The 24,062-nt window shown below is 41.4% G+C and overlaps 1 protein-coding gene across 1 annotated transcript in view; it reads left to right on the plus strand.

The window, feature by feature from the left end:
- The first annotated feature begins 2,229 nt into the window (after positions 1–2,229).
- The window catches only part of TM7SF3 (transmembrane 7 superfamily member 3), a 32,590-nt gene continuing 10,757 nt past the window's right edge, over positions 2,230–24,062 (plus strand). The window contains exons 1-6 of the mRNA XM_032855207.1: positions 2,230–2,440; positions 12,461–12,615; positions 13,843–13,993; positions 16,728–16,848; positions 17,572–17,743; positions 21,615–21,792. Coding sequence (XP_032711098.1) covers positions 2,350–2,440; positions 12,461–12,615; positions 13,843–13,993; positions 16,728–16,848; positions 17,572–17,743; positions 21,615–21,792 — 868 coding nt within the window. The 5' untranslated portion in view covers positions 2,230–2,349. The remainder of the gene's footprint in view (positions 2,441–12,460; positions 12,616–13,842; positions 13,994–16,727; positions 16,849–17,571; positions 17,744–21,614; positions 21,793–24,062) is intronic.

A 24,062-nucleotide genomic window follows, 5' to 3' on the forward strand; every position in this document is an offset into this window, starting at 1 on the left:
CAGGGAGCCTGCTTCCTCCTCTCTCTCTCTCTGCCTGCCTCTCTGCCTACTTGTGATATCTCTCTCTCTGTCAAATAAAAAAAAAAAAAGATTTTTGTTTTCAATTTATTTATTTTGAGAGAGAGTGCACATGTGCATGTGGGGGGAGGGTAGAGGCAGAGGGAGAGAGAATCTCAAACAGACTCTAGGCTGAATGCCCAGCCTGAGGCAGGGCTCCATCTCATGACTCTGAGATAATGACCGGAGCTGAAATCAAGAGCCGGAAGCTTAACTGACTGAGCCATGCAGGCACCCCCTCATTGTCTTAATTTGATTTTTGTTGTTTTTGTTACTAATGAGTTTGAATGTTTTTCTTTTATTGGCCATTTGTATTTTCTTTCTTTCTTTCTTTCTTTCTTTCTTTCTTTCTTTCTTTTTGGTCATTAACTTGGCTTTTTTTTTTTTTTCTTTTTTTTTTTTTTTTTTTTTTTTTAGATTTATTTATTTATTTTAGAGAGAGAGAGCGTGAGCAGGAGGTGCACAAGGGGAGAGAATGTTAAGCAGACTCTGGGCTGAGTCCAGAACCTGAGGCAGGGTGGATCTCATCACCCTGAGATCGCGGCTGGAGCTGAAACCAATAGTCATTCACCTGCAGGACTGGGCCTCACAGGTGCCCCTTGACTTTTCTTATTGCTGTTGGAGTTTTTTGACTTTCATAGAATTTAAATTTTTAAGTAGCTAAATCTATCAATCTTTTCCATTATGGTTTCCTCCTTTGTTTTTTTGCTGAGAAATTTCCTCCCCTGAATGCTTCAAACCACTTCCTGCTTGGTGCTTCCAGATTCAAATAGATTTTTGCTTAAATAAACTCTTTTAAAAGGAGGTTCCTTCCACTTTGAGATCAAGTTTTGTTTTGTTTAAAAGCATTTATTTCAGGTCGCCTGGGTGCTTCAGTCGGTTATTAAGCATCTGACTTGGCTCAGGTCCTGTCTTGCCATCCTGGGATCAGCCCCACCTCTGGCTCCCAGTTTAGGAGAGTCTGGTTGATCGGCTTTCTCTGCCTCTACCCCTACTCGTGCTTGCTCTCGCTCTCTCTCAAACAAATAAAGTCCTAAAAAAATAAGAAACACGTATTTCTTCTAATTCTCTTACGGTTTTAACGAATACTTTGGAATTTCATTTTGCTAGGGTGAGATAGAGTTCTAATACTGCCTCCCCAATAGGGTGCAGTCAGTCAGTCATCAGATTAACTCATTTGATGATTCAGTTATCATCAATGGTAGGTAACTGAATGGTAGATAAAATAAATCTACCCATTGATTCAAATGTTACCCTTATTACCATCATCCTGGGATTTCATCTACTGAGAGTTACAGGAATGACATGTGGGAGACAGTAGAGGGGAAAACAGGAAAAGAATTGTGCCCGTTCAGATTACGGTGATTGCTATTGGTTTTAGTTTAATAGTGGAATAACCGAATGTGTCTTTTTCAAGATAGTTGCTCATTAAGATACCTAAATGAAAAGTTTAAAGAGCCCGCAAAAGAAAACAGAGCAATCTTCCCCCAAATAACTGAGTCTACATATCTAATTCCACAATGCGCTCACGAGCCGTCTGTCATATGGACTGCTGTCCTTTAAACAGCCCTCAGGTGTAAAGTTTGAGAGAGAAAGCTGGGGTCAAGGTCTAAAGTCTTCGAGGACATTTCGCTCAGAGAAAATGAAACTTGATTTTTAAAAGTGGAGCTCACCACTACAGAAACACGACCCGCCCCTCATTTTCGTACTAACATCGGCCTGAGCAGCGAAGGGAAACTACCCACTGATCATGGGTTTTGAGTCCGGGATTCGTGTCTTTCCCTCTTGCGAAGGGCAGTTAAGCCCGGGAACAGGAGCCTGGAGACGTTAGGCCGCAACAGAAAGTTATTTTTTACTCTAACGGCGGTTTTCGTAAGCGAGAAAGATACAAAACTGAGAAGTACGGGTTACACCACAGAACTTTCCGGGGTCTCCTCTGCCCCCCCGCAGCGCAGGGCTGCGAGGACCCGAGGGTGCGCGGCGCTCAGCAAGCCCGCTGGGCGCGGGGAGGAGGCACGCGCCGGAACGGACCTGCCCCTCCGCCTTCGCCCGCGGTGCGGGGGGGGCCCGCGGGCGGTGACGTAAAGGGGGCGGGGAGAGGCGCGGTGTGGGGTTGCGGGTTTTCTGCCGGAACAGGAAACCTCCCAGTGGGGCGCAGGCGTGCAGCTAGCCTTGGACTCCCGCCCTGGGGGGCCGGCAGATGTGCGGTGGGGGCGCCTGACAAGTGATGGGACCCTGCGCCAGCGCCCCGGGATAGCGCGGGTGAGGCGACAGAGCCCCGCCCGAGCAGCCATGGGGCTCCTTAGGCTCCTGGTCCTCGCGGTGCTGGCGTCCGAACCCGGCGTGGCCGGAGGAGCCGAGACCGTCGGGAATTCCAGCGAGGGTAAGGGCAGGGGAGCCTCAGTTCTGCAACCTCAAGTTGGTTTTGCATTTCTTGCAGGTTCGCAGTCCACCTTGGGATCTGTGCATTTCGCAGGGCGGGTGGTGAATTCAGAACCGGCGGGAGTGGATCAGGGTCCTTTCCTGCTGAAGGAGATTCCCATTGCCAAGGAGGCCTCACTGTCAACCTACTTTAGGCTGAGGGAATGGGAAGGGTTAAGTAACTCTCCTGGTCAGACACGTTTTTAATCTCCCTTAGGGAGCAACCACGTGTTTGTAGGTTTAAGTTGACTCATGAAAACACCTCTTTGCTCTCAAGTGGTGTATCTGAGACTCGACTGTGAAGCTTGGTGCAGACTTAAGGGCTTTATTAATCATGTTCCTCCAAGCTGCTGCGGGTTTTTACACTCCAGAATCTAGATGCTTTTCAGATTGGGTATGCTCTACGGAATTTGAAAGGAAAAGTGAACCCAGAGTGGGACTTTGGTTGGTATAGGTCATGTGCTCCGTGAATTCGTTTTAGCGATAGCTCCTGGTTTGTTCATATAAACCATAAAAAAACAGTAATTGTGCTAGGCTGATGATAATCATGCGCTTTTCTGTGAGCTCAATCACATTCTTCGTTTTATTTTGAGCTTAAGAGAGCAGTTGCACTTCTGAACCAGTTTATTTTCTGAATAATGTGGTTGTGTTCCTAATTGCTCATCTTAGAAAAGCTTTTGTGCAAACTGAATCTTAGAGTCATTGCACAGGAGTTAAGGCCAGAGCTGAAAAGGGCAGTTATATTTATGCAGAGAAAATAGCCTTGTTAATGATAGGGCACTGACATTTCTCTGTGTGCAGGAAGTGCCAGGTGCTTTCCCTGGTATTGTTAATTAATCCTCACAACCCTATGAGATAATTATCCTCCTCAGAGGAGGATGGTAAGGCAGAGGATGAAACTGGGGCCAGGATGATGTTCATTACACAGGTCAACAGTTAAGAGGGGCACAGGTGATATTTGAATTCATGTGTGTCTTGCTGTAGTTTTAATTTTCATGGTCCTTCCACTTCTGCAAAGCTGGCCTCCAATAAAGATATTTTACTTAGTATGGTGCTTTACACTTAATTCTGTGAATTCTCATTCCTCAACATAACCTTACGAGAGAGGTAACAGTGATGCTATCTCCATTTTATTTTTTAAAGATTTATTTTCGAGTGAGCGATTGAGTGAAAGTGGGGAGGGGCAGAGGGAGAAGGAGAGAATCCCAAGCAGACTCCCCACTGATTGCAGAGCCTGATGTGGGGCTGAATCCCCTGACCCCGATCATGACCTGAGCCTGTGCATTTGTATTTAATATTATCTTCCATTCTTGTTTTACATTCATATCTAGTAGTTTACATGGAATTACAGTAGTAATTGGAGTTGAGCGGAATGCCATGTGGGCCTTCTAGTCTTTGTGCTATTGCTGGTTCTGGGTTTAAGGCAGCAGGCTATTTGTGTGGTTCATTGCAAGTGATCTCTTTTAAAAGTATGTAAAAGGTAGTGTGTACATTTCTGTGTTTCCTTTCAGCTTTTAGGGGTAATGAAAATTCATAAGATATAAATGAGATATGGGGAGGGGCAGTTGAATGCCTATGAACTTAAGTATCCGAACTTTTTTTTTTTAATAGTTCATCTGAAGAGGATTAAGAAGACTAAGATTTCACAGATCTAGAATTTGGTTGTGTCAAAGCACAAACAAGTAAATTTTAGTAAAAAAAAATAAATAGAGTTGGATAATTAAAAGAGTCAAGTTTAGGATCTGATTGAGAAACAAGAGGAAAAGATTAGTACTGGTCAGCTCTTTTTAGAAAGAAATTATTAGAAGGAAAAATAACTCTGGGTGGGAATGGAGGAAGGGTATGAAAAATAGAAGAGAGTGCCTGGCTGTGGGTGAGATGGCAAAAAATACCTTTGGCAGAAAAAGCAGAGCCATTGTTTTTTAGAGGAGAGCCACAGCCTGAGTGCTCTGTCTCCATGTTAGCCATTTGCCTGCAGTATCATTTGATGTGCTGTCTTTTTCCTTCCCACTCACAAAGTCTCAAGATCTAATTATGCCTCATAAAGTGAATCCTTTTCCAGGTGGCTTAGAGGAGAAGTTCCTGTTAACTTCTTCAGGGTATAGTTTGGATACATGCCTTCTTTTGCTTTTGTCTGTTTTATTTAATTAATTAATTTATTTTTATTTTTAAGATTTTATTTATTTATTTGATAGAGAGAGAGATTACAAGTAGGCGCAGAGAGAGGGGAAAGTAGGCTCCCTGCTGAACAGAGAGTGTGATGCGTGGCTTGATCCCAGGACCCTGGGATCGTGACCTGAGCCGAAGGCAGAGGCTTAGCGGACTGAGCCACCCAGGTGCCCCTGTTGTCTGTTTTTATAAGTAGAAATTAAATGCATTTTCTGCCAGACTTTAGTGTTAAAGTCTTGATTTTTAGTATTTTTCCCTGTCGCTCCTTGGAAGTCTCTTTCTCATTTTAATGTTTATGATGGACATGCTGGACATGTATAGTCCCCTTCTTTCTACTAGTTTATTCGTAGGGCCATATTGAATCCCTGACATCTTTTTTAAATAAGGAGATGAGTCCCTGAAATGCTGGGAAGCTAAGGGAAGTTCATAATGATACTTTATTGTGTAGCACTGGACAGTTTAAAATTTGTTTCTCCTATTTATTTTGTACTTTCAGCAGCCAAATGATGTATGAGGTACGTGACTTCCACTTCACCATGGGGAAACTGAGGCCCAGAGGAAGTAAATTACTTTCCTGAGGTCATAACATTCAACCATCCTTCACTAAACATTTACTGTGTGCCAACTATGTGATTGGTACTGTACTAGACACCAGGGTGTCAACTATAACAAAGCCCTGCGTAGCCACAGCTGGTTTGGCGAATATTCAGTCTTCTCTAAAATTGCGAAGTGGTTAACAGACTGCCAAGGTAATACTGCCGAAGGATTTTCACGCAGAAGTTAGATTAAAGATGACTAAGAATGGGAAAAAATGTATTTATCCTTTCCTAATTCATCAAACATCATGTTAGGAGTTCTCAGACCTGGCTGAACATTAGAATCACCTGGAGAACTTTTTTTTTTAATTTTTTTTAAGATTTTATTTATTTATTTGATAGAGATCACAAGTAGGCAGAGAGGCAGGCAGAGAGAGAGGAGGAAGCAGCCTCCCTGCTGAGCAGAGAGCCCAATGTGGGGCTCTATCCCAGGACTCTGAGGTCATGACCTGAGCTGAAGGCAGAGGCTTTAACCCACTGAGCCACCCAGGCGCCCCCCCCCTTTTTTTTTTTTTTAAGATTTTATTTATTTATCTGACGCACAGAGAGAGATCACAAGTAGGAGAGAGGGAGGCGGGGTGGGGGGAAGCACGCTGAGCAGAGAGCCTGGTGAGGGACTCTATCCCAGGACCCCGAGATCAAGACCCGAGCCTAAGGCAGAGGCTCAACCCACTGAGCCATGCAGGCGCCCTGTCCTGGAGAACTTTTTAAAAAGGCAGTTTGGTGAAGAGACAATTAGAAATTGAAATGTAAAAGAAAAAATGAATTTCTGTTAGCATCAAAGAACATAGAATATTTAGGGGTAATTATAATGGAATATGTAAAGATCTTTACAGGAAAAACCATATACCATTTTTTAAAAAAGATTTTATTTATTTATTTGACAGAGATCACAAGTAGGCAGAGAGGCAGGCAGAGAGAGAGGAGAGAGGAGGAAGCAGGCTCCCTGCTGAGCAGAGAGCCCGATGCAGGGCTCGATCCCAGGACCCTGAGATCATGACCTGAGCCGAAGGCAGAGGCTTTAACCCACTGAGCCACCCAGGCGCCCCACCATATACCATTCTTGAGACAAACTGAGAAACTAAGTAAGCAGAGGGATATCTCAGATTCATAAATTAGAAAATTTTATGTTATAAGGATATCATTTCTTCCTCAATACATTCATTGCCATTCCAGTCAGATTGCTGGCAGCTTATTTTGGTGAAATCAACAAGCTGCTTTCAAAAATATATATGGAGATGAAAAATGGCCAAAATAGTCAAGATGGTCTTGAAGAGAAAGAACAAATTTGGGACAAAATCGACACCAATGCAATGTTGGTGTTAGGATAGACAAATAGACCACTGGAATACAATTAAGAGCCTAGAAACAGACCAACACATGTGAAAACTGAAATTGCAGAGTAGTAGGGAAATGGTGGTATTTTCAATAAAGGGTATTATATCAACTCAGTATGCATATGGAAACATGAACCTTGACCCTCTGCCTCACACCATATGTAAAAATCAACTTTATATTGATTTTAGTCTTAAAGGTAAAACAAAGGTCTAGAAGTTAACATGGGGAATGTGTCTTCATAATCTTAGAATATGTTGGCAAAGATTGGGTTAGAATGACCCAAAAAGGACTAAGCATAAAAGAAAAACCCAAGAAATTGGTCTACATTAAAACTAAAATTTCTGTTAATCTAAAGGTAGTAAGAGTGGAAAGGGAGGTAACGGAATAGTAGAAGATACACTGACAGAATGCTCATATCAGTGATGTATAAAGAACTAAAATTCAGTCAGGACAGTCTATTTTTAAAGTGGGCAAAAGTCTTGAACACAGACCCTTTTACAAAGAGAGTGTCCAAATGGCTCATAAACAAAACAAGATGTTCTTAACCTCTTTAATGATTAGGGAAATGCAAATTGAAATCACAGTGAGATACTACTATGCATCCAACAGAGACACTGATGATACCAAGTGTTGGTGAGACACGTGGGCAACCACAATACTTTTCCACAAGTTGATAGGAGTGTAAATTGGCAAAACCATGTGGGGTAAGTGTTTGGCAGTAGCTACTAAGGCAGAATGTAAGTGTACCCTATTACCCGATGATTCTACCCGTGGGTTCTACCCAATATAAATGTGTATGTATGTGCACCAAAAGACACATACAAAAAATTGCTTGGAGTTATTCATAATAACGTCATATTAGAAGTAATCCAAATGTTGATTAACAGAAGAAAAGATAAGTAAACTGTGGTATATTCCTTTTACGAAGTATACAATGAAAATGAGTAAGTCATGATTACTTAGAGTAGCTTGGATTAATTTCACAGGTATGCTATTGATTTTTAAAAAGCTAGAAACAAAAGAATTCATCCTTTGTGATTCTCCTTAATTAAAGTTCAGAAATAGGCAAAGCCCATCTGTGGTGTTTGAAGTTAGGATCATGGTATTTCTGGGCAGGAGGGAAGGCTTAGTGATTGAAAGGGACCACAAGACCTCTAAGATGGTAAAATGCTCTTTCTTCACCTACCATGTAAACTTCATGTACTTCTCTGTGTGTATGTTCAATAAATGTTTTTTAACAGACACTTGTACCCTAACCCCTTTGATTTTTATTTAACCAGTCTTGACAGGGGCCCAGGCAGCAGTAGTTTTTAAGAAGCCCCTCCAGATGGTTGTAATGCACAGCCAGAAAGGATAACCAATGTATTAGATTTCTTTCCAATAAGGCCACCTTATGAGTGCTGTAGGAAATTTGAAAAATAAAGAAATGTGCAAAGAAAAAGGGGAAAAAAAGTAGAGAGCCCGATGTGGGGCTTGATCCCAGGACCCTGGGATCATGACCTGAGCCGAAGGCAGCGGCTTTAACCCACTGAGGCACCCAGGTGCCCCGGCACCTGCTTTTAATACCCCTACTTATCTTGTCAAGTGATCAGGTTTTCAAATCATGGATACCATTTCTTTTATTATCTTGTATCTGCCAGGTTCCTGCTACAGGTATTTGGGGAAAAAGGGTTAGTGAGGCGTCATCTTTCCCATAGCTTCTGGAAATCCAGGAAGTAATAAATGAAAGCTGTAGCCAGGTGTTTTTCTTAAATTTAAAAGCAGAGACTGTAACTTAATGTTTTGATCCTAATCATTATATATTTTCATATGGACTGCTTGTTTTCATTTCTGATTTTCTTAATGAGAGCAGGACTTCTTAGGTAGTTGAACCATTTAGGATGAAAAGTGATCTGTTATACTGTCACAGGAAAAACCTCAGATAGGTTTTACTGCCTGATACATATGTATGCTTTCTAGTAGACCCTTTTACAGAAAGAACTATTTCTTAATTTTTATGCTGGAATGGTAACAGCCTGTATGTTCATCAGTAGGGGATTTGTTGAAAAAATATGGTCACATACAGAATGAAATATTATGTAACGTGTAAAATGGTAGAGCTGGAGTTATCTATGTTGATATGCAGAAATCTCTAAGATCTATTAAATGGGCTATACCAAATGGATTTATATTTTTCCATTGTATGTAGAAATATTTATTATATCTGCCAAAGTCCTAAAAGATGTATGCCAAACTGTTAATAGTGATTATTTCTGCATAGTATATTTGCTGTGGGTATTGATTTTCTCAGCATTTCTTACCTTTCTATAATAAAGGTTATGTATTATCTGGAAAAATATTATGATTTTAAGGGAAAAAGAAAACAAGTGATGGAAGTGTTGAGAGAGTGTCATCATTTTGTCTAGGTTCTTATTTTATCTGTGTTCTTATCTTAATAAATTTGAGATGAAGACTTGAGGTAGAATCTGTGTTTTGAGTGCTGTCAGGAATGGAGGATTTTTCCAAATTGTGCAGTTTCAGTTTCTGGTAAGAACATCTCACCATCATTATAGAAATTTGATAAACTGTGAAATGTGTAAGGAAAAGAAAAATCCCTTAAAATATACTCAGAGTGATACCTACTTTCAATACCCATACTTACCTTAAGTTACCAGTTTAATAATGTGTTTTAATTTTTTCTTAAGATTTATTTATTTATTTGACAGAGATCACAAGTATGCAGAGAGGCAGGCAGAGAGAGAGGAGGAAGCAGGCTCGCTGCTGAGTAGAGAGCCTGATTCGGGGCTCGATCCCAGGACCCTGAGATCATGACCTGAGCTGAAGGCAGAGGCTTTAACCCACTGAGCCACCCAGGCGCCCTGGGTAGAGTTTTTATTCAAGGTCTTTGTAATGGGGGATAAACATACAAGATTATCTGAACAGTTTCTAAGATATACTTAAAGGCAAATTAGTGAGAATTATAGAAATCTTGGACAGCCTTCACAAATTCGTTTGAACCAGTTTTGATCACAGTACCCAATAGTCAGAACAGCTCGTCCATAAGAACTTCATAAATATTTGTCAAATAGAGAAAATGGGGAAGAAGAGGAGAAAACTGAAAAAAAAAAAAAAAAAAAAAGACTGAGAATATAACTAGAAAAGGCAGTGAAAAATAAAAAATGAGCTTAGTGCTTTGAACAGTTAAAGGATGAACAGTTAAAGGACCAATTAGTTCCTAGGTAAAAAAAACATACTGCTTTCAGTTTGGCAGACTAGAATTTGTGGATATTTTTAAGACTTGGAAACTGAGGATAGATGGGACCAAAATTAAAGTATGGTACATGCAATTTTTTTAGAGCCACTTAATGAGATTTACTTAATTTTATGTATAATTTGGTTCCCTAATAAAATAATCATGATGATGGGAAAACCTGGAAAATGTAGAAGTGTTTTTCTTGTTTCCCTTTATACAAAGGGACTTCCCTGTCCAAGGTCTATTAAATTCTTCCTAATATTTTTACCTCTGTTCTGGCTGGAGCTTAGTTTTCTTTTTCTTTTTTCTTTTTTTTTTTTTAAGATTTTATTTATTTGACAGACAGAGATCACGAGTAGGCAGAGAGGCAGGCAGAGAGAGAGCAGGGAACCAGGCTCCCGGGTGAGCAGAGAGCCCAATGCGGGGCTTGATCCCAGGACCCTGAGATCATGACCTGAGCTGAAAGCAGAGGCTTAACCCACTAAGCCACTCAGGTGCCCCTGGAGCTTAGTTTTACATAAAAGGTAAAATGTGTTTCTGCTTACATAATTGGGAGGAAATATACCATCTTCATTTGTCATTGTTGCCACTAATTACATTTTTCCCTGGAGTTTCAGAAATTAAATTGTAGCCACCAGTAACTTTTTTTTCTATCATCAATTATAAAAAAAATTATGAAGGTAATATAATGGCATCATGAAGTTTGGGGAATTTAGGCAGAGTAAACTTTGATCTCAGCCTAGCTTTATTCATTTATTCTGTTCTACTTCTTGGTTAACCATTGTTGATAGTCTTTTTTAAATCATCCAGATGGAGTATTTGTGTTTAAAAAAAAAAGTGTTGGAAATTAGCCTGTTTGCGAAATAATACATAAGAATGAGTTTGAAGTTTAATGTCTGGAGTATTTTCCTTTACCACCCACTGACTCTAATTTCCTTCCAAAATAAAATGATAGTTCCACAGTGGAACTTACAATCTATTGTCAACTGTTTCATTTTATTAAATTTAAATCTTTTTTTTTTCTATTTTTAGACTTAAAATCTGCCCCCCCCCAAGGACTGCTTATGTATTATGTGGGAGCTCCTCTGTTATTTCTGCAGAAAGATGCCAACTACAGGGTAGAGGATGGGACGGGCATCCAGGATCACACACATAAAAGCAACCTATTTAGTGGATTGTTTGAGAATTGGGTTGATGAAAGAAAGAACTGGGGTGCAGGTGGGAGAAAGACAGTGCGTGGATGAGTGAAACACAAAGGGAGGCAAGCAGACAGATGACAAAGGCTTAGATGAGGTGTTGTAAAACTCGTGTGGACTCTGAACTTGATTCTTGAACCAAAAGCTCCTTTTTCCAGCATGCCCAGGGTTCAGGTTGCATGTGAAGTATCTGGTGTAGGCACTCAGACATTTTTTGTCAGTGTTGATGGCACCTTCCTTTGCAAGGTAGGTAATAACAGACCCATTTGACAGATGAAGAAATTGAGCTTTAAGGGGATTAAGTAACCTGCCTAAGATCACACAGCTCATAACTGGTGGGATAAAATTGAAGCCCTCTATATCCCTCTGGGCTGAGCTGACTTCAGAATTCACTAGATCAGGTTCTGTTTTTAATATCAGTGTATTCATAATTGTTAGTGCTTTCTTAGGGTTGTTAAACCCTTAAATTAATGGGCTCTGTTTTTGCTTTTAAAGGTTTTATTTATTTGAGAGAGAGAGAGAAAGCGTGTGCAGTTACAAGGGGGAGGTGGGGCAGCGGGACCTGAGCAAGGCAGATGCTTACCCCATTGAGCCACCCAGGCACCCTGTTTTGTTTTTTGTTTAATTAAAAAAATTTGTTTTAAAGATTTTATTTATTTAACAGAGAGATACAAAGCAAGAGGAGGAACTCAAGTAGTGGGAGAGGGAGAAGGGAGAAGCAGGCTTCCTGCCGAGCAGGGAGCCCGATGTGGTGCTCAATCCCAGGACTCTGGGATTATACCTGAACTGAAGGCAGAGGCTTAACAACTGAGCCACCCAGGTGCCTCAGAATAAGCTCTATACCACTCGGGGCTTGAACTCATGACCATGAGACCAGGAGTCACATGATTTACTGACTGAGCCAGCCAGGCACTGCCTGGGTCTCTGTTTTGACTGGAATTGTTAAGGCTGCTTACAACGGGGAATGTTCTGGCTCTGGGCACTGGGCATCTAAGGCATCCTGAGTACTCTTTTTTTTTTTTTTAAGATTTTATTTACTTATTTGACCGAGAGAGATCACAAGTAGTTAGGCAGGCAGAGAGAGAGGAGGAAGCAGACTCCCCGCTAAGCAGAGAGCCTGATGTGGGGCTCGATCCCAGGATTCTGGTATCATGACCTGAGCCGAAGGCAGAGGCTTTAACCCACTGAGCCACCCAGGTGCCCCCTGAGTACTCTTTTGTTTGAATCTTTCAAAGCACCTATCTTACGCTTTAGTGCTCAGTTACACAATTGAGTAGCTGCTTCCCCTTCTTAAGCTTAACTGTCCTCATCAGTAAATAGGGGCAGCAATAATTATCTCCCCATGTTTTTCTCAGGATTAAATTAGGAATGTATGTATGCTTATGTTTGTGATTTCTACAAGTTGATATTACAGGTATAAATGTTACAATGAAACGTTTCTCCCATGGCAGGTCTTCTTGAATTTTCTGTAGGGAAGTTTAGATACTTCATGCTCAACAGACCCTCCCCAGAGGATGCCATTTTGCGTCATATTTCCAGCAATGCATCTTTCCTTATTTTCCAGATACACTCACAGTATCAGAATACAACAATTTCTTTTACTAAGGTAAGTACGGAGAGTTATTTCTTTAAATACCATTTCCAAATTTGGGGGTCTTGTATTTAGTAGAAACATGAGAATTTGATGCCTCTTTATGTGTGACTTTATGTCCTTAAAAGAAAAAAATCAAGATTGGAGCCTGTCAAGTTAGAGGTTTAGACTGGCTAAGAGGTGTGCATATCAGGCCTCTTGAGTATGGTGACCTCTGACTTAAAGAGGGGGTGAGCAAGTGCCATGTTTTGGAGTAGGACGGTCTTTACCAGATGTCTCCTGGTTGCAGTTAAGCTTTTCTTGTGATTTCTCACCATTTTTACTTTCTCTTCTGGATCTTTAATGATTTTTACCTCTGCATATGTTTTAGTGGGTTTCCATCCTTGTTCACCCATATAGTGTTTATGGAGTTTAAATATATAAATATATATATATTTATATTATATAATAAATTTATATAATATGACAGTTATAGCTAAGTTTTTTAAAGAAACTTTCCAGAACGTGAATTCTTTAGGGGTGGGGCTCATGTTTTTGTTTTCATAATGATAAAGTTAATTTGTATATGTATATGTATATACAAGATGGAGTCTGCCTCAGTGGCCTGCTCCATGTCACAAATCTAAACCTGAGTCAGCTGTACTTTCCGGGAAACACCTGTCCGGGAAACGTAACATGACAGTCACCATCCTCCAACTCTGCTCTAGCTCCTTCACCTTACCGTAGAGAATAGGACCTGCTCTCCTTCCTTATAAGGAAATTCCTGACCTCCTAGCCAATATGTCCCACTTCTGTTTCGCTTTTTCTAACACTGTACAACTCACTGTTGCCCCAGATCCCTCAGCTGCTTCTTCACTGCTTCTAAGGCACTAATCTACCCTGATCTGTGGGTTGTTTTTCCTTGAATAAAGGACACCAAATTCTTTACTGAATTGTTTCAGTGTTGTCATTTGACCGTAGTCTTAGTACTTAACACAGTGAATCTTAATTTGGGGAATTGGAAAACTTGGGAATTAAACTGTGCATCTCCTATTCCTGTCAAAGATCATGTATTTAAATAGTTCTTTGTGCATATGTGTGAGCATCTGCGTGTAGAGATGAATCCTTTATAAGGAAGGTCTGTGTTTCTTCCTTCTTGTTTTGAGAAGGTTTGAAATAGGACATACAGACGAAATCCAGCCTAGAGTTGAAATATTTTGCTCAACTCCCTATTCACAATGACTCTCTTCTACCTTATTGCAGACTATTCTTCATAATACCTCAGGAACAGGCACTGACAAAGGACTGGTTTTCATTCTTAGACCAGAGCAGAGTACGTGCACTTGGCACTTGGAGACTTTAGACGCTGAGCCTGTCCAAAACATGGCCATCCCACTCTCCTATTCAGAAAGAGGTAACCTTTCTATCTTCAACTCCCTATTGACTCTCCAGAATGTGAAACTTATTCATGAAAACTTAAGGGAAACTATAATCCTTGTTAAAGTATTGATTGCAAGTACAGTATATTGAATCAAAGATTTTTAACAGCAAGAGAGCCAAAGAATTGCATGGTGATTGAAAGCCCAGGTAGGGGTGTTGGAGAATGCAGTCATTAACCACCCCCCCCAAAATTTAAGGAGGCCTTGGAGAAGCAGGAACAAAGGCAAGACACAGTCCTGAACACTTTAGCAGGCAGAAGAAGGCATGGTAGAAGAACTGAGAGTATTTGAAGAATGACAGAATGGGGGGTGTGGCTGAAGCCTTGTATGTGAAGGGCCTTGTATGTAATTTGAGGTTTGTATTTTATTCTGAAGGAGCACAAAGAATTTTGAAGCAGAGGAATGATATGCATTTCCTCTGTCAGAAAGTTAACTCTGGAAGCGGTGTGGGGAGTGGTGTGGAGCAGGCATAGCAGGGTCAGGACTCAGCTCACCTTTAAGGTCTCAGAGTGAGAAAATGGAGGGTAGCGCTGATGAGACACAGTGACCAGCGGTTATGGATTATAAAAGGGAAGAGTGTAGGCTTCCCATTTGGGTGCGAGGAGATAGTGATGCAAAATAGGGTTGAGAGAGAGTTGTGGTGCTGGGCAGTTTATGCGATCCGGATGAGAAAGATGGTGACTTTGGTTTAGGACACAAGGAATCTGAGATGCTGTAGGACATCTGGGTGGAAATGTGTAGTAGGGAGTTTCAGGGCATGGAGTGGAGACCTGAGGTTGGATAGCCACCTGCAAGGTTCTGAGTAAAAGCCATGCAGCGAATAAGATTGTCCAGGCGTGTACTCAGAGAATTAGGGGGAAAAACACAACAGCGGGTACTTTCATAGCGCCTACCACATGTCAGGCACTGTTTCTGGGCGATGCTAACTGCTGAGGAATTAGCATAAGACTAAGGAGGAGTCAGGCAGGTAAGAGAAGAGCCCAGAGGTTCTGCTTTAGGTAAGGAGTGTAAATAGTATGTTGTAGAGAGGTCAAGGGAAGTGACTGAAAGTGTCCATGTGATAGTGCAGTGAAGGGTGGCCTTTAGGGAGAGTCATTTTACTGGCACAGTGAGGATGAAAACTTGATTATGGTGATTGAGGAGTAAAAGTGAGCTGAGGATACTTAGACTACTCTTACACAGTGTTCCAGGGAGCAAAAGGTAATGCCCCGGTAGAAAACCACAGACTTTTGGGTTTTCATCAAGGATAGTGTACAAAGAAGAATTAGAGTAGAGCTTCCATTGCAATCCATATAATTTTCTCGGGTGTGGTAAAGATTTGTAAATGCAGGAAAAGCAGAGTGTGGAAGAAGAGCACCATTGAGACAGATAGGCACGTTGGGTTTCTCCATTCCAGATCTGGCCAGGGGGCGTCCACCACCAGAATTCCAACAATTGATGGAAACCAGGACCCAGCTGTGGGAATGATTGCATGAGTGTATGAAGTTGAGATCTTGAAGAGCTTTAAATTGGTTTACCAGATAAGATCAGTCTTATCTTAACCTTTCCACTTGGGTCTACCTAGTTTGCATAGAATTGAACGCATGTTAAGTGACTTCTCTAAGTTTTGTCATGCTTAAGGTCATGAATAGAATGCCTAATAAGAAAAGAAGAGCTGTTTGAACCACATTATTAAGAGGATGAAGTACCTAAAATTTGTATTAAATATCCAAGTGCTATTCCAGTACATGGTCTTGGGAGTCTTTTGAGGTCTTTTTTATTTTTACTCTTTTATGTGCACAAAGACTCCTTTAACACTGAGGATGATGCCATCTTTCTAACAGTTGAAAGGAGCATGTGAAAAGTAGACACCCCTTTCTTTACTGCCAGTGGAGTTCCTTTTCTCTTTGGCACTGTTTTTTCCCTTCTGTCCCTGGGTTCTTAAGCTCTTTTTATGTGATCACAGACCCCCCAAAATCTAATAAAAACCTCTAACCTTAAGAAATGCATGCATTCGGGGTGCTTGGGTGGCTCAGTGGGTTAAGGCCTCTGCCTTTGGCTTGGGTCATGGTCCCAGGTTTCTGGTGTCGAGCCCCGCATCGGGCTCTCTGCTCAGCGGGGAGCCTGCTTCCTCCTCTCTCTCTGCCTGCTTCTCTGCGTACTTGTGATCTCTGTCTGTCAAATAAATAAATAAAATCTTAAAAAAAAAAATGCATGCGTTCAACCTTTGGCATGCAATTTCAAGGTGTTCATGGGACCTCCAAAGCCTATTTTTGGATACCAGCTTAAGAATGTCTGTCTCCAGACCTTTTCAACTCTAGAACAGGGTTGACAAACAAGACCATAAGCCAAATCCAGCCTCTGCCTGTTTTGTACATAAAATTTTACTAGAAACAGCCACATTCCTTGCTTACATTTTGCCTGTGGCTGCTTTCGTGCCTCAAGGGCAAGGCTGAGTGGTTGCCACAGAAACCATCTGGTGTGTGAAGCCTAAAATATTCACCATCTTATCCTTTACAGAAAGGCTTGCTGACCTCTGTTCCAGAGCCCTCTACCTCAGTTAAGTTTTCCCTCTTTAACCTCAGTTCGTGAGGTAGTTACAAAACCAGAAGCTCTATTATATTTAACTTCTAAATGGAAAGTTCTTACAAGAGTAGAGTTCTGTTTTTCTGAGTACGACTTGAATGTAGAAGGATTCTGTGTTGAGTAACTTCCTTATTTTTCATACAGATCCTGTCCCTGGAGGCTGTAATTTGGAGTTTGATTTAGATATTGATCCCAACATTTACTTGGAATATAATTTATTTGAAACAACTATTAAATTTGCCCCAGCAAACCTAGGCTATGCAAGGTATGTCTATCTTCCTATCTCCTAAAACTGCTTATAGGACATCCATGAGTAGCTGTTGTGTTGATTCAGTGAACTCTCCAAATCCATGGTTCTCTTTACGGAAATGGTTTTTTTTGGAACGGAGGTAATTTCAGCATTGTAAGTAATAGTTGATCTGTCACTTACAATTAATATTGTCTCCCTCCATCCTTAGAGCTAGATGTTGAGTTTCTGTTGTGAGCTTAGAAGTACATTTAGTTTCTGTGGAGTTTTGAATATAGAAAGCATTCTGAAACCATGAAACACCTTATATTTTTTTAAGGATTTTGTTATTTTAATTAAAACTCTGCCTTAGTTTCTACTTTAATAGTAATGGTAGCTAACATTGAGTAACACTTGAATGCTGTCTGTGTATCATCCGTAGTGTTCTTGGTCACTGAATCCTGACAGTTTTCTTAAGAAGGGGTGGTGGTTCTTTTACCGAGTGGCGCCTAAGGGTCATTGAGATTAAGTGACATGCTCATATCCACACAGCTAACAAATGGCAAAGCTGGCATGTCCCTCTGGGCCTGACTAAAATTAACATGCAGTTATTTCACCATACTGCCTCTCAGTAGGTTCCTTTTCTTCATAATGCCAAAATTGGAATCAATGCAGAAGTTTGAAATTTGAGCTTTTGGTTCCTTTTATAGATGGGACATGCACCACAAGAGATTGATGTTCAGTTTTGTTGGTTGACTTTAGAGGCACAAATCCTCCGCCGTGTGACATTGGGACAGGCCGGGACTCTAGGTGGAGGTTGCTGTATGATGTCTATCAGTATTTTCTGCCCGAGAATGACCTCAGTCAGGAGGGTTTGCTAAAGCATCTGCAGAGGATGGCCGAGGTGCCTCAGGTGAAGGCCAATGCAATCAAGGTAAATCTGGTTCTTATCGTTTGTGTGGCCAAGGCTGTGGCACTATTGTCAGAGTCCAGAAAGGGAGAAGCTACCAGGAGCTTCTTTCTTTACTGTTTCCTTGGTCTTTCTGGGGTTCTCACTTTATTCTCTTTCATTCTGTTATCATATCTGTTACGATATCACTATGCTAGTGATATCGCCAAGTAATGTTGGCTTTTGAGGAGGTGCATGTAAATTATGTTTTAATTGCTGTCACATACATGACATGGTAATCTTCAGCTACAGATGGAAGTGATTTTTCTTTGTACTCCCATAACTATTAGATAAAAACTTTTGGCAAGTATAAAAGTTATAGTGTCTTTTAAAAAACAAGGAGAAACTGTTTCAGGATATGCACATTGTCATTAATATTTACTTATTTATTTAAAAGATTTTTGTTTTTATTTATTTTAGGGAGAGAGAGTGTAGATGTGCATGTGGAGAGAGGAGATGGGTAGAGGGGCAGAAGGGGAGGGAGAGGGACCGGCAGACTTCGTCCTGAGTGCAAAGCCCCATGTGGGGCTCGATCTCATGACCTGGAGATCAGGACCTGAGCCAAAACCAATAGTCAGCTGCTTAACCCACTGAGCCACCCAGGAGCCCCTGACATTAATATTTAAACCCAAACTCAGAAGTCTCTAACTTGAAGCAGAAGTTTTCTCTGACCTTTGGAAGCCCTGTAAATTCTTGGAATACCAAGTGTGGGGTATGGGCCAGCAGCATTGGCACCACCTGGGAGTTTATTAGAATTGTAGACTCTTTGGCTCTACCCCAACCTGCTGAATCAGAAGTTGCATTTTGAGGGCCTCAGGTGATTCCTATACATATTAAAATTTGAGATTCATGCTATAGATGATTTTTGTGGAGGGCAGGATTTATGTCTTAAAAAGTACCTGATAGCAGTCTAATAATATAGAAGTTCATCCTTCGGTCTAATGGTTTATGGGTAGAGTTTTTCTAGACTGCTCTGATTCTTCTAGAAGGTTGATAGGTTACCAGATTTTATAGGAAGCAGTGGCCTATGTGATTAGCCTAGGCCCTCAGTCTGTTGCAGAGCAAGATCTCATTTTGTCGTCTTGTCACCTAGGATGTTACGGTCATATGCTAAGAAGGAGCCTTACCCAAGAAAACTCATTGTGCTTATTCACAAATTTGGAAGCTCTTTTGGACAAGTTTACTGGTTGCCTTTTTACATAGAAAATTTTGAAGATCATTTTATTTTATTCTCATGAAGAATGTAAGAATTCATATACTTTTTAACTTTCAGGGAAGAGTTAGAATTTTGTATGCCAGAGTTGAGGGAAACCCTCGTTGACTAATGAGGGCATGTTGAAAAGAGTCAGAACCTGTTTAAAGAGGCTTGCCCTGACCAACTTTGGGGCAGTTCAGTCATCAAAAAGAGTAATGATTGGTTATAAGTTTTGAATAAATAAAAATAAGTCCATACAAATGCTAACGAAAGAGGGGAAAAAAAGAGAAAAAGTTGCCAACATTGGAGGAGACTCCTGTACCAAGTTACTCTGGAAATTGATGCAGGGGAGGAATTTATGCTGTGTTTTCAAAACAGGCCCTGTAATTCATCCTCCTGGATGAGAGAAGGCTCTTCATGAAAGAGTGCCAGCCAGTAGATGTAGAAGGAATAATAGGATGAGAAAATCACCATATTCCACCGTCAGTGAAATAAGTCAGGCAAGGACCAGCAGGTGAACGACTGCTGGGGAACAGGGTAGTCTCAGCATGCTCAGATTAATTCTATTTGCAAAGGAAAAACTTAACTTTTGGAGTGGAATGATTTGATGGTCTTGGTCTTATCTGTATGGTCCGTGGGGTTCACTGATAGTACGTAGCTGGCCTTATGTGCTCATATGACTCCATCTGACATCGTCATGTTCACCTGTGAAATGTTCTAGCAAAACATGTTTAACCTGAATTCAGTCCACTGGAGTTGCTGTTTATAGGATCCCAGGGTCCTGGGATCGAGCCCCGCATCGGGCTCTCTGCTCAGCAGCAAGCCTGCTTCTTCCTCTGTCCCTGCCTGTCTCTCTGCCTACTTGTGATCTCTGTCTGTCAAATAAATAAATAAAATCTTAAAAAAAAAAAAAAGAATAAGTTGGACACCTTGAGCATATCCAGACTGTGGAATGTTCTATAAGACAACTGCTCTTTTTTTTTTTTTCTTTTAAGATTTTATTTTTATTTTATGAGACAGCGTGAGCAGGCAGTGGGGGTAAGGGGCAGAGGAGAGGCCAGAGAGGATCTTAAGCAGCTCCAGCACTGAGTGTGAAGGCCATCGAGGGGCTCAATTTCACAACTCTGAGATCACAACCTGAGCTGAAACCAGGAGCTGAAGGCTGAACTGCACCACCTAGGCGCCCTTTAAGATTTTATTTTTAAGTAATTTCTTTACCCAACCTGTGGCTTGAACTTACAACCATGAGATCTAGAATCACAGGCTTTACCAGCTGAGCCAGCTAGGTGCCCCTGTAAGATAGGTACTCTGGGGGCGCCTAGGTGGCTCAGCAGGTTAAACAACTGACTCTTGATTTCGACTCAGGTCATGATCTCAGGGTCATGAGATTGAGCCCTATTTTGGGCTCTGCACTGGGCATGGAGCCTACTTAACATTCTTCTCTCCCTCTCCACCCCACAATAAAAAAGCAAACAGAAAAAGACAACTGCTCTTATTCTCTTTAAGAATCATTGGTGGGGCACCTGAGTGGCTCATTGAGTTAAAACCTTTGCCTTTGGCTCAGGTCATGATCCCAGGGTCCGGGGATCAAGCTCCACTTCAGGTTCTCTGTTCAGCGAGGAGCTGAACAGAGAACCTGCTTCCCCCTTCTCTCTGCCTGCCTCTCTGCCTACTTGTGATCTCTGTCTGTCAAATAAATAGATACAATCTTAGAAAAAAAAAGAATCATTGGGTGGGTGGGAGAGAGTGATGGGACGGACTGTCCTAGATATTGGAGGTAAACAGCATGCATGAAATGGTTGGATTTTGGTTAAGGGGGAAAAAAGCTATGAAAGACATTGTAGGGGCATATTTCTTCTATTACATATATTACCTTCCTAAAAACAACCTTTAAAATGGAAGGTGTTTTTGTTTTTGTTTTTGTTTTAATTTATTTTTATTTGAGAGAGTGAGAGAGAGCATGAGAGGGAAGAAGGTCAGAGGGGAGAAGCAGACTCCCCATGGAGCTGGGAGCCCGATGTGGGACTCTATCCCAGGACTCCTGAGCTGAGGGCAGTCGCCTAACCAACTGAGCCACCCAGGTGCCCCTAAAATGGAAGTTTTGAAGTGAAGGACCACTGCATAACAACTTGCATGGAATGTTTTCTTATTGCAGAGTTTGTTTAAGCAAAGATAGCTGGGTCCTCTCCACAAGATGTTAATAAACACTTGTCTGCTGGCAGTTCTGTAGCTAGTAGTAATAGCTAACATTTGTTGAACACTTACTCTGTGCCAAGCATTGTGCTAAGAACTGAGGAAAGAAGGACTAGGGAGCAAGATAAATGCAGTTCTTGCTGTTGTGTTGTTTACAATCTAGTAGACAACAGGAATTTTTTTAAAATTTTGTCCTGATTAGTGTTTATACTTTATATCGTATTTTACTTAAATTGTTACCATTTGATGCTGTGCAAAAACTTCAGAAGCATTTTGTATAAGAACTTGCTTATATTAGCACATATAACTATAACTGTGTAGGACAGTTGTTTGAGAGAGCTAACTGGGTTTGTATATATTTTAAATAAGAATTATAATATAATTTAATATCACCTATAGGTGGGATTATAATAGAATAGCTTTTCAAAAAAAATCTGAACACTAATCACACATTATTTTTGGCTTCAGGTGGTTACCCTAACAGCTAATGATAAGCCAAGTGTTTCCTTTTCCTCTCTCCGAGGACAAGGTGTCATTTATAATGTCATTGTTCAGGATCCACTTCTCAATACATCTGCCGCGTATGTTCCTGTTCACACGTACGCTTGCCACTTTGAGGCCAAGGAGGGTAATTGTTCTTCCCTTGGTGAGTATGTGGATTTAAACTTTGAAAATTTCTTCTTTGGCTTTGCAGATCGAGGTCAACCAATCCAGAACTTAAGAAGATTAAAAAATGCTTTTGTCTGGTCTTCATTCATTCAGCAAAGGCCTTTTGAGCCCCTCTGTTGTTCCACTCTCTGTTTTAGGCACAGGGATATAGCGGTGGAGGAAACAGACAAAATACCTGCCGTCCTGGAACTTATGTTTTAGGAGGGGCAATGAGACAGACAAGATAAATTTGTAAAATATTCATCATGTGAGAAACTGCTGAGTGCTAAGAAGCAAGCATGAAGTAGGAAAGGTGGGTAATAGCAAATGACAGTGAGGGAGGAAGTTTGAGAGCGATGGCCAGGGAGGCCCAGGTGGAAAAGCTAACCTTTGGGTGGAGACAGGAGGCACAGAGGGGAGGCCTGCATGCCTCTGGGCAGTAGTGCGGGCAGAGGGAACAAAGGCGCTCAGCGGGGAGCCTTGTAGTGTGTTTGACGAACAGGCAGGGAGAAGGGACGCTGGAGGAGGGAGAGAGGTGCAGCCTCCTAGGTCTTGGCATGGTAGGAAGCTTCTATTCAGAGTGAAATGGAAAGGCAGGGAGGGTTGAAGCAGAGAGTGTGGTGATCTGGCTCGTGTTTTGATGGGATCACTGGGCTGCTTTTCTGAGAAAAGTCAGGGGCAAGAAGAGGAACAGAGGTGGATCAGACTATCTGGTCATTTCCGGTGAGAGAGGACAGTGGTTTGATAGGACAGTGGTTTGGATAGGATGGTGGTAGTGGAGGTGTGGCGAGATCATTCTGTGTGTGTGTTTAACATTTTATTCTGAAATAGTTTCACAGAAATGATGCAAAAACACGAAGAATTTCTGCATAATCTTTACTCATATTCCTCAAATGTGAACATGTTACGCTATTTGCTTTTGCTTCTTTGTAGTGAGCTAGTGTGCACGCTCTCCGTATGTATGTGCACACATACTACTCTTTCTCTGAGCCACTTGAGAGTAAGTTGCAGACATAGACATTTTTCCCTTAAATATTTCTATTTTTTTCTTATGTAACCATAGTAAAAATGATCACATTCACAGAATTAACTTTGATGCAGTACTATTATTTAACCTATAGACGTCACTGAATTTCACTAGTTATTCCACTGATGTCCTTTATAAAAAAAAAAATGTCACGTGTTACATTTAACTGACAGGTCTCTTTAGTGTTCTGTAATCTGGAACAATTCCTCAGTCTGGTTTTGTCTTTTAAGACCTTGACCTTTTTGAGGAGTACAGGCTGACTTTTTAGAATGTCCTCCAGTTTGGGTATGTCTGATGTTTCCTCACGATTAAATTCACATTATGCATTTTTGGTGGGAATACAAAAAAATGATATTGTAACCTTCTTAGGAGGCATCAGATATCTATTTCTCCCATGACTCATGGTGATAACCTTGAATATTTGGTTAGTGTTATGCCCGAGTTTTCATATCCGAGAGACCACCAAGGAGCAAAGCACTGATGGAATCACATGAGGGTTTATTTGACAAGCTTAAGCTTGGGCCCAAGTATACCCCGCATAACGGAGTAGGGACTTGGACCCCGAGCTTAGTTAAGGCAGGGGTATTTATGGGTCGTTATAAGGGGTTGGCGGGGAGGAGAGAAAATTTACTAAAGCAGGGTGGGGGTTTCTGGAACCAAAGCAGGGTGGGGCTTCCTGGAACTAAAGTAAAGTAGGGGAAAGTTCAGCCCTTGGGCACAGGGGTCTGAGATGGCTGTACTTATGCTAAGGCTAAACCTGAGGTGGGATGGCCTTAATTTTTCTCGGCCTCCACAGTTAGGGATGTTTCAAGGGAGTGCTGGGATAAGCCTTCCTGGAGTATGTTCAAGAACAAGTAAGAGGAAAGAAATTGGAGAAGAGTCCAGATAGCACTTGCCAGGAGTTTTGCTCTAAAGAATAAAGTCCATTGTGTTCGGGGACAAGGCTTCCTTCTTCTCCAGTAGAGCTGTATCCCATCTGTCTTCCATTGCCATGCTCAGGATCCTGGAGAGTTACAATGTAGGAAACCCAGGCAGTTATATATTCTGCATTTTTCGCTGGTAGACTTAACCTAGGTTCCTCTAGGCCCCTTCCTTTGAGCCCTTCTGCACCAGAGCCTCCCCCAATCCGAAAGCCCCTCTCCCCTGGGTTTCCATCTCTGTGTGTTAGCTGAGGAGAAAGGGAGCTCTGATCCTATTCCTTCAACCTAGAGTTGACTATTCCTGGTGATGTTGGTCCTATT

This window comes from Lontra canadensis, unplaced genomic scaffold, assembly GCF_010015895.1.
Source record: "Lontra canadensis isolate GAN:19392208 unplaced genomic scaffold, GSC_riverotter_1.0 scaffold9, whole genome shotgun sequence".
NCBI classification, from domain to species: Eukaryota; Metazoa; Chordata; class Mammalia; order Carnivora; family Mustelidae; genus Lontra; species Lontra canadensis.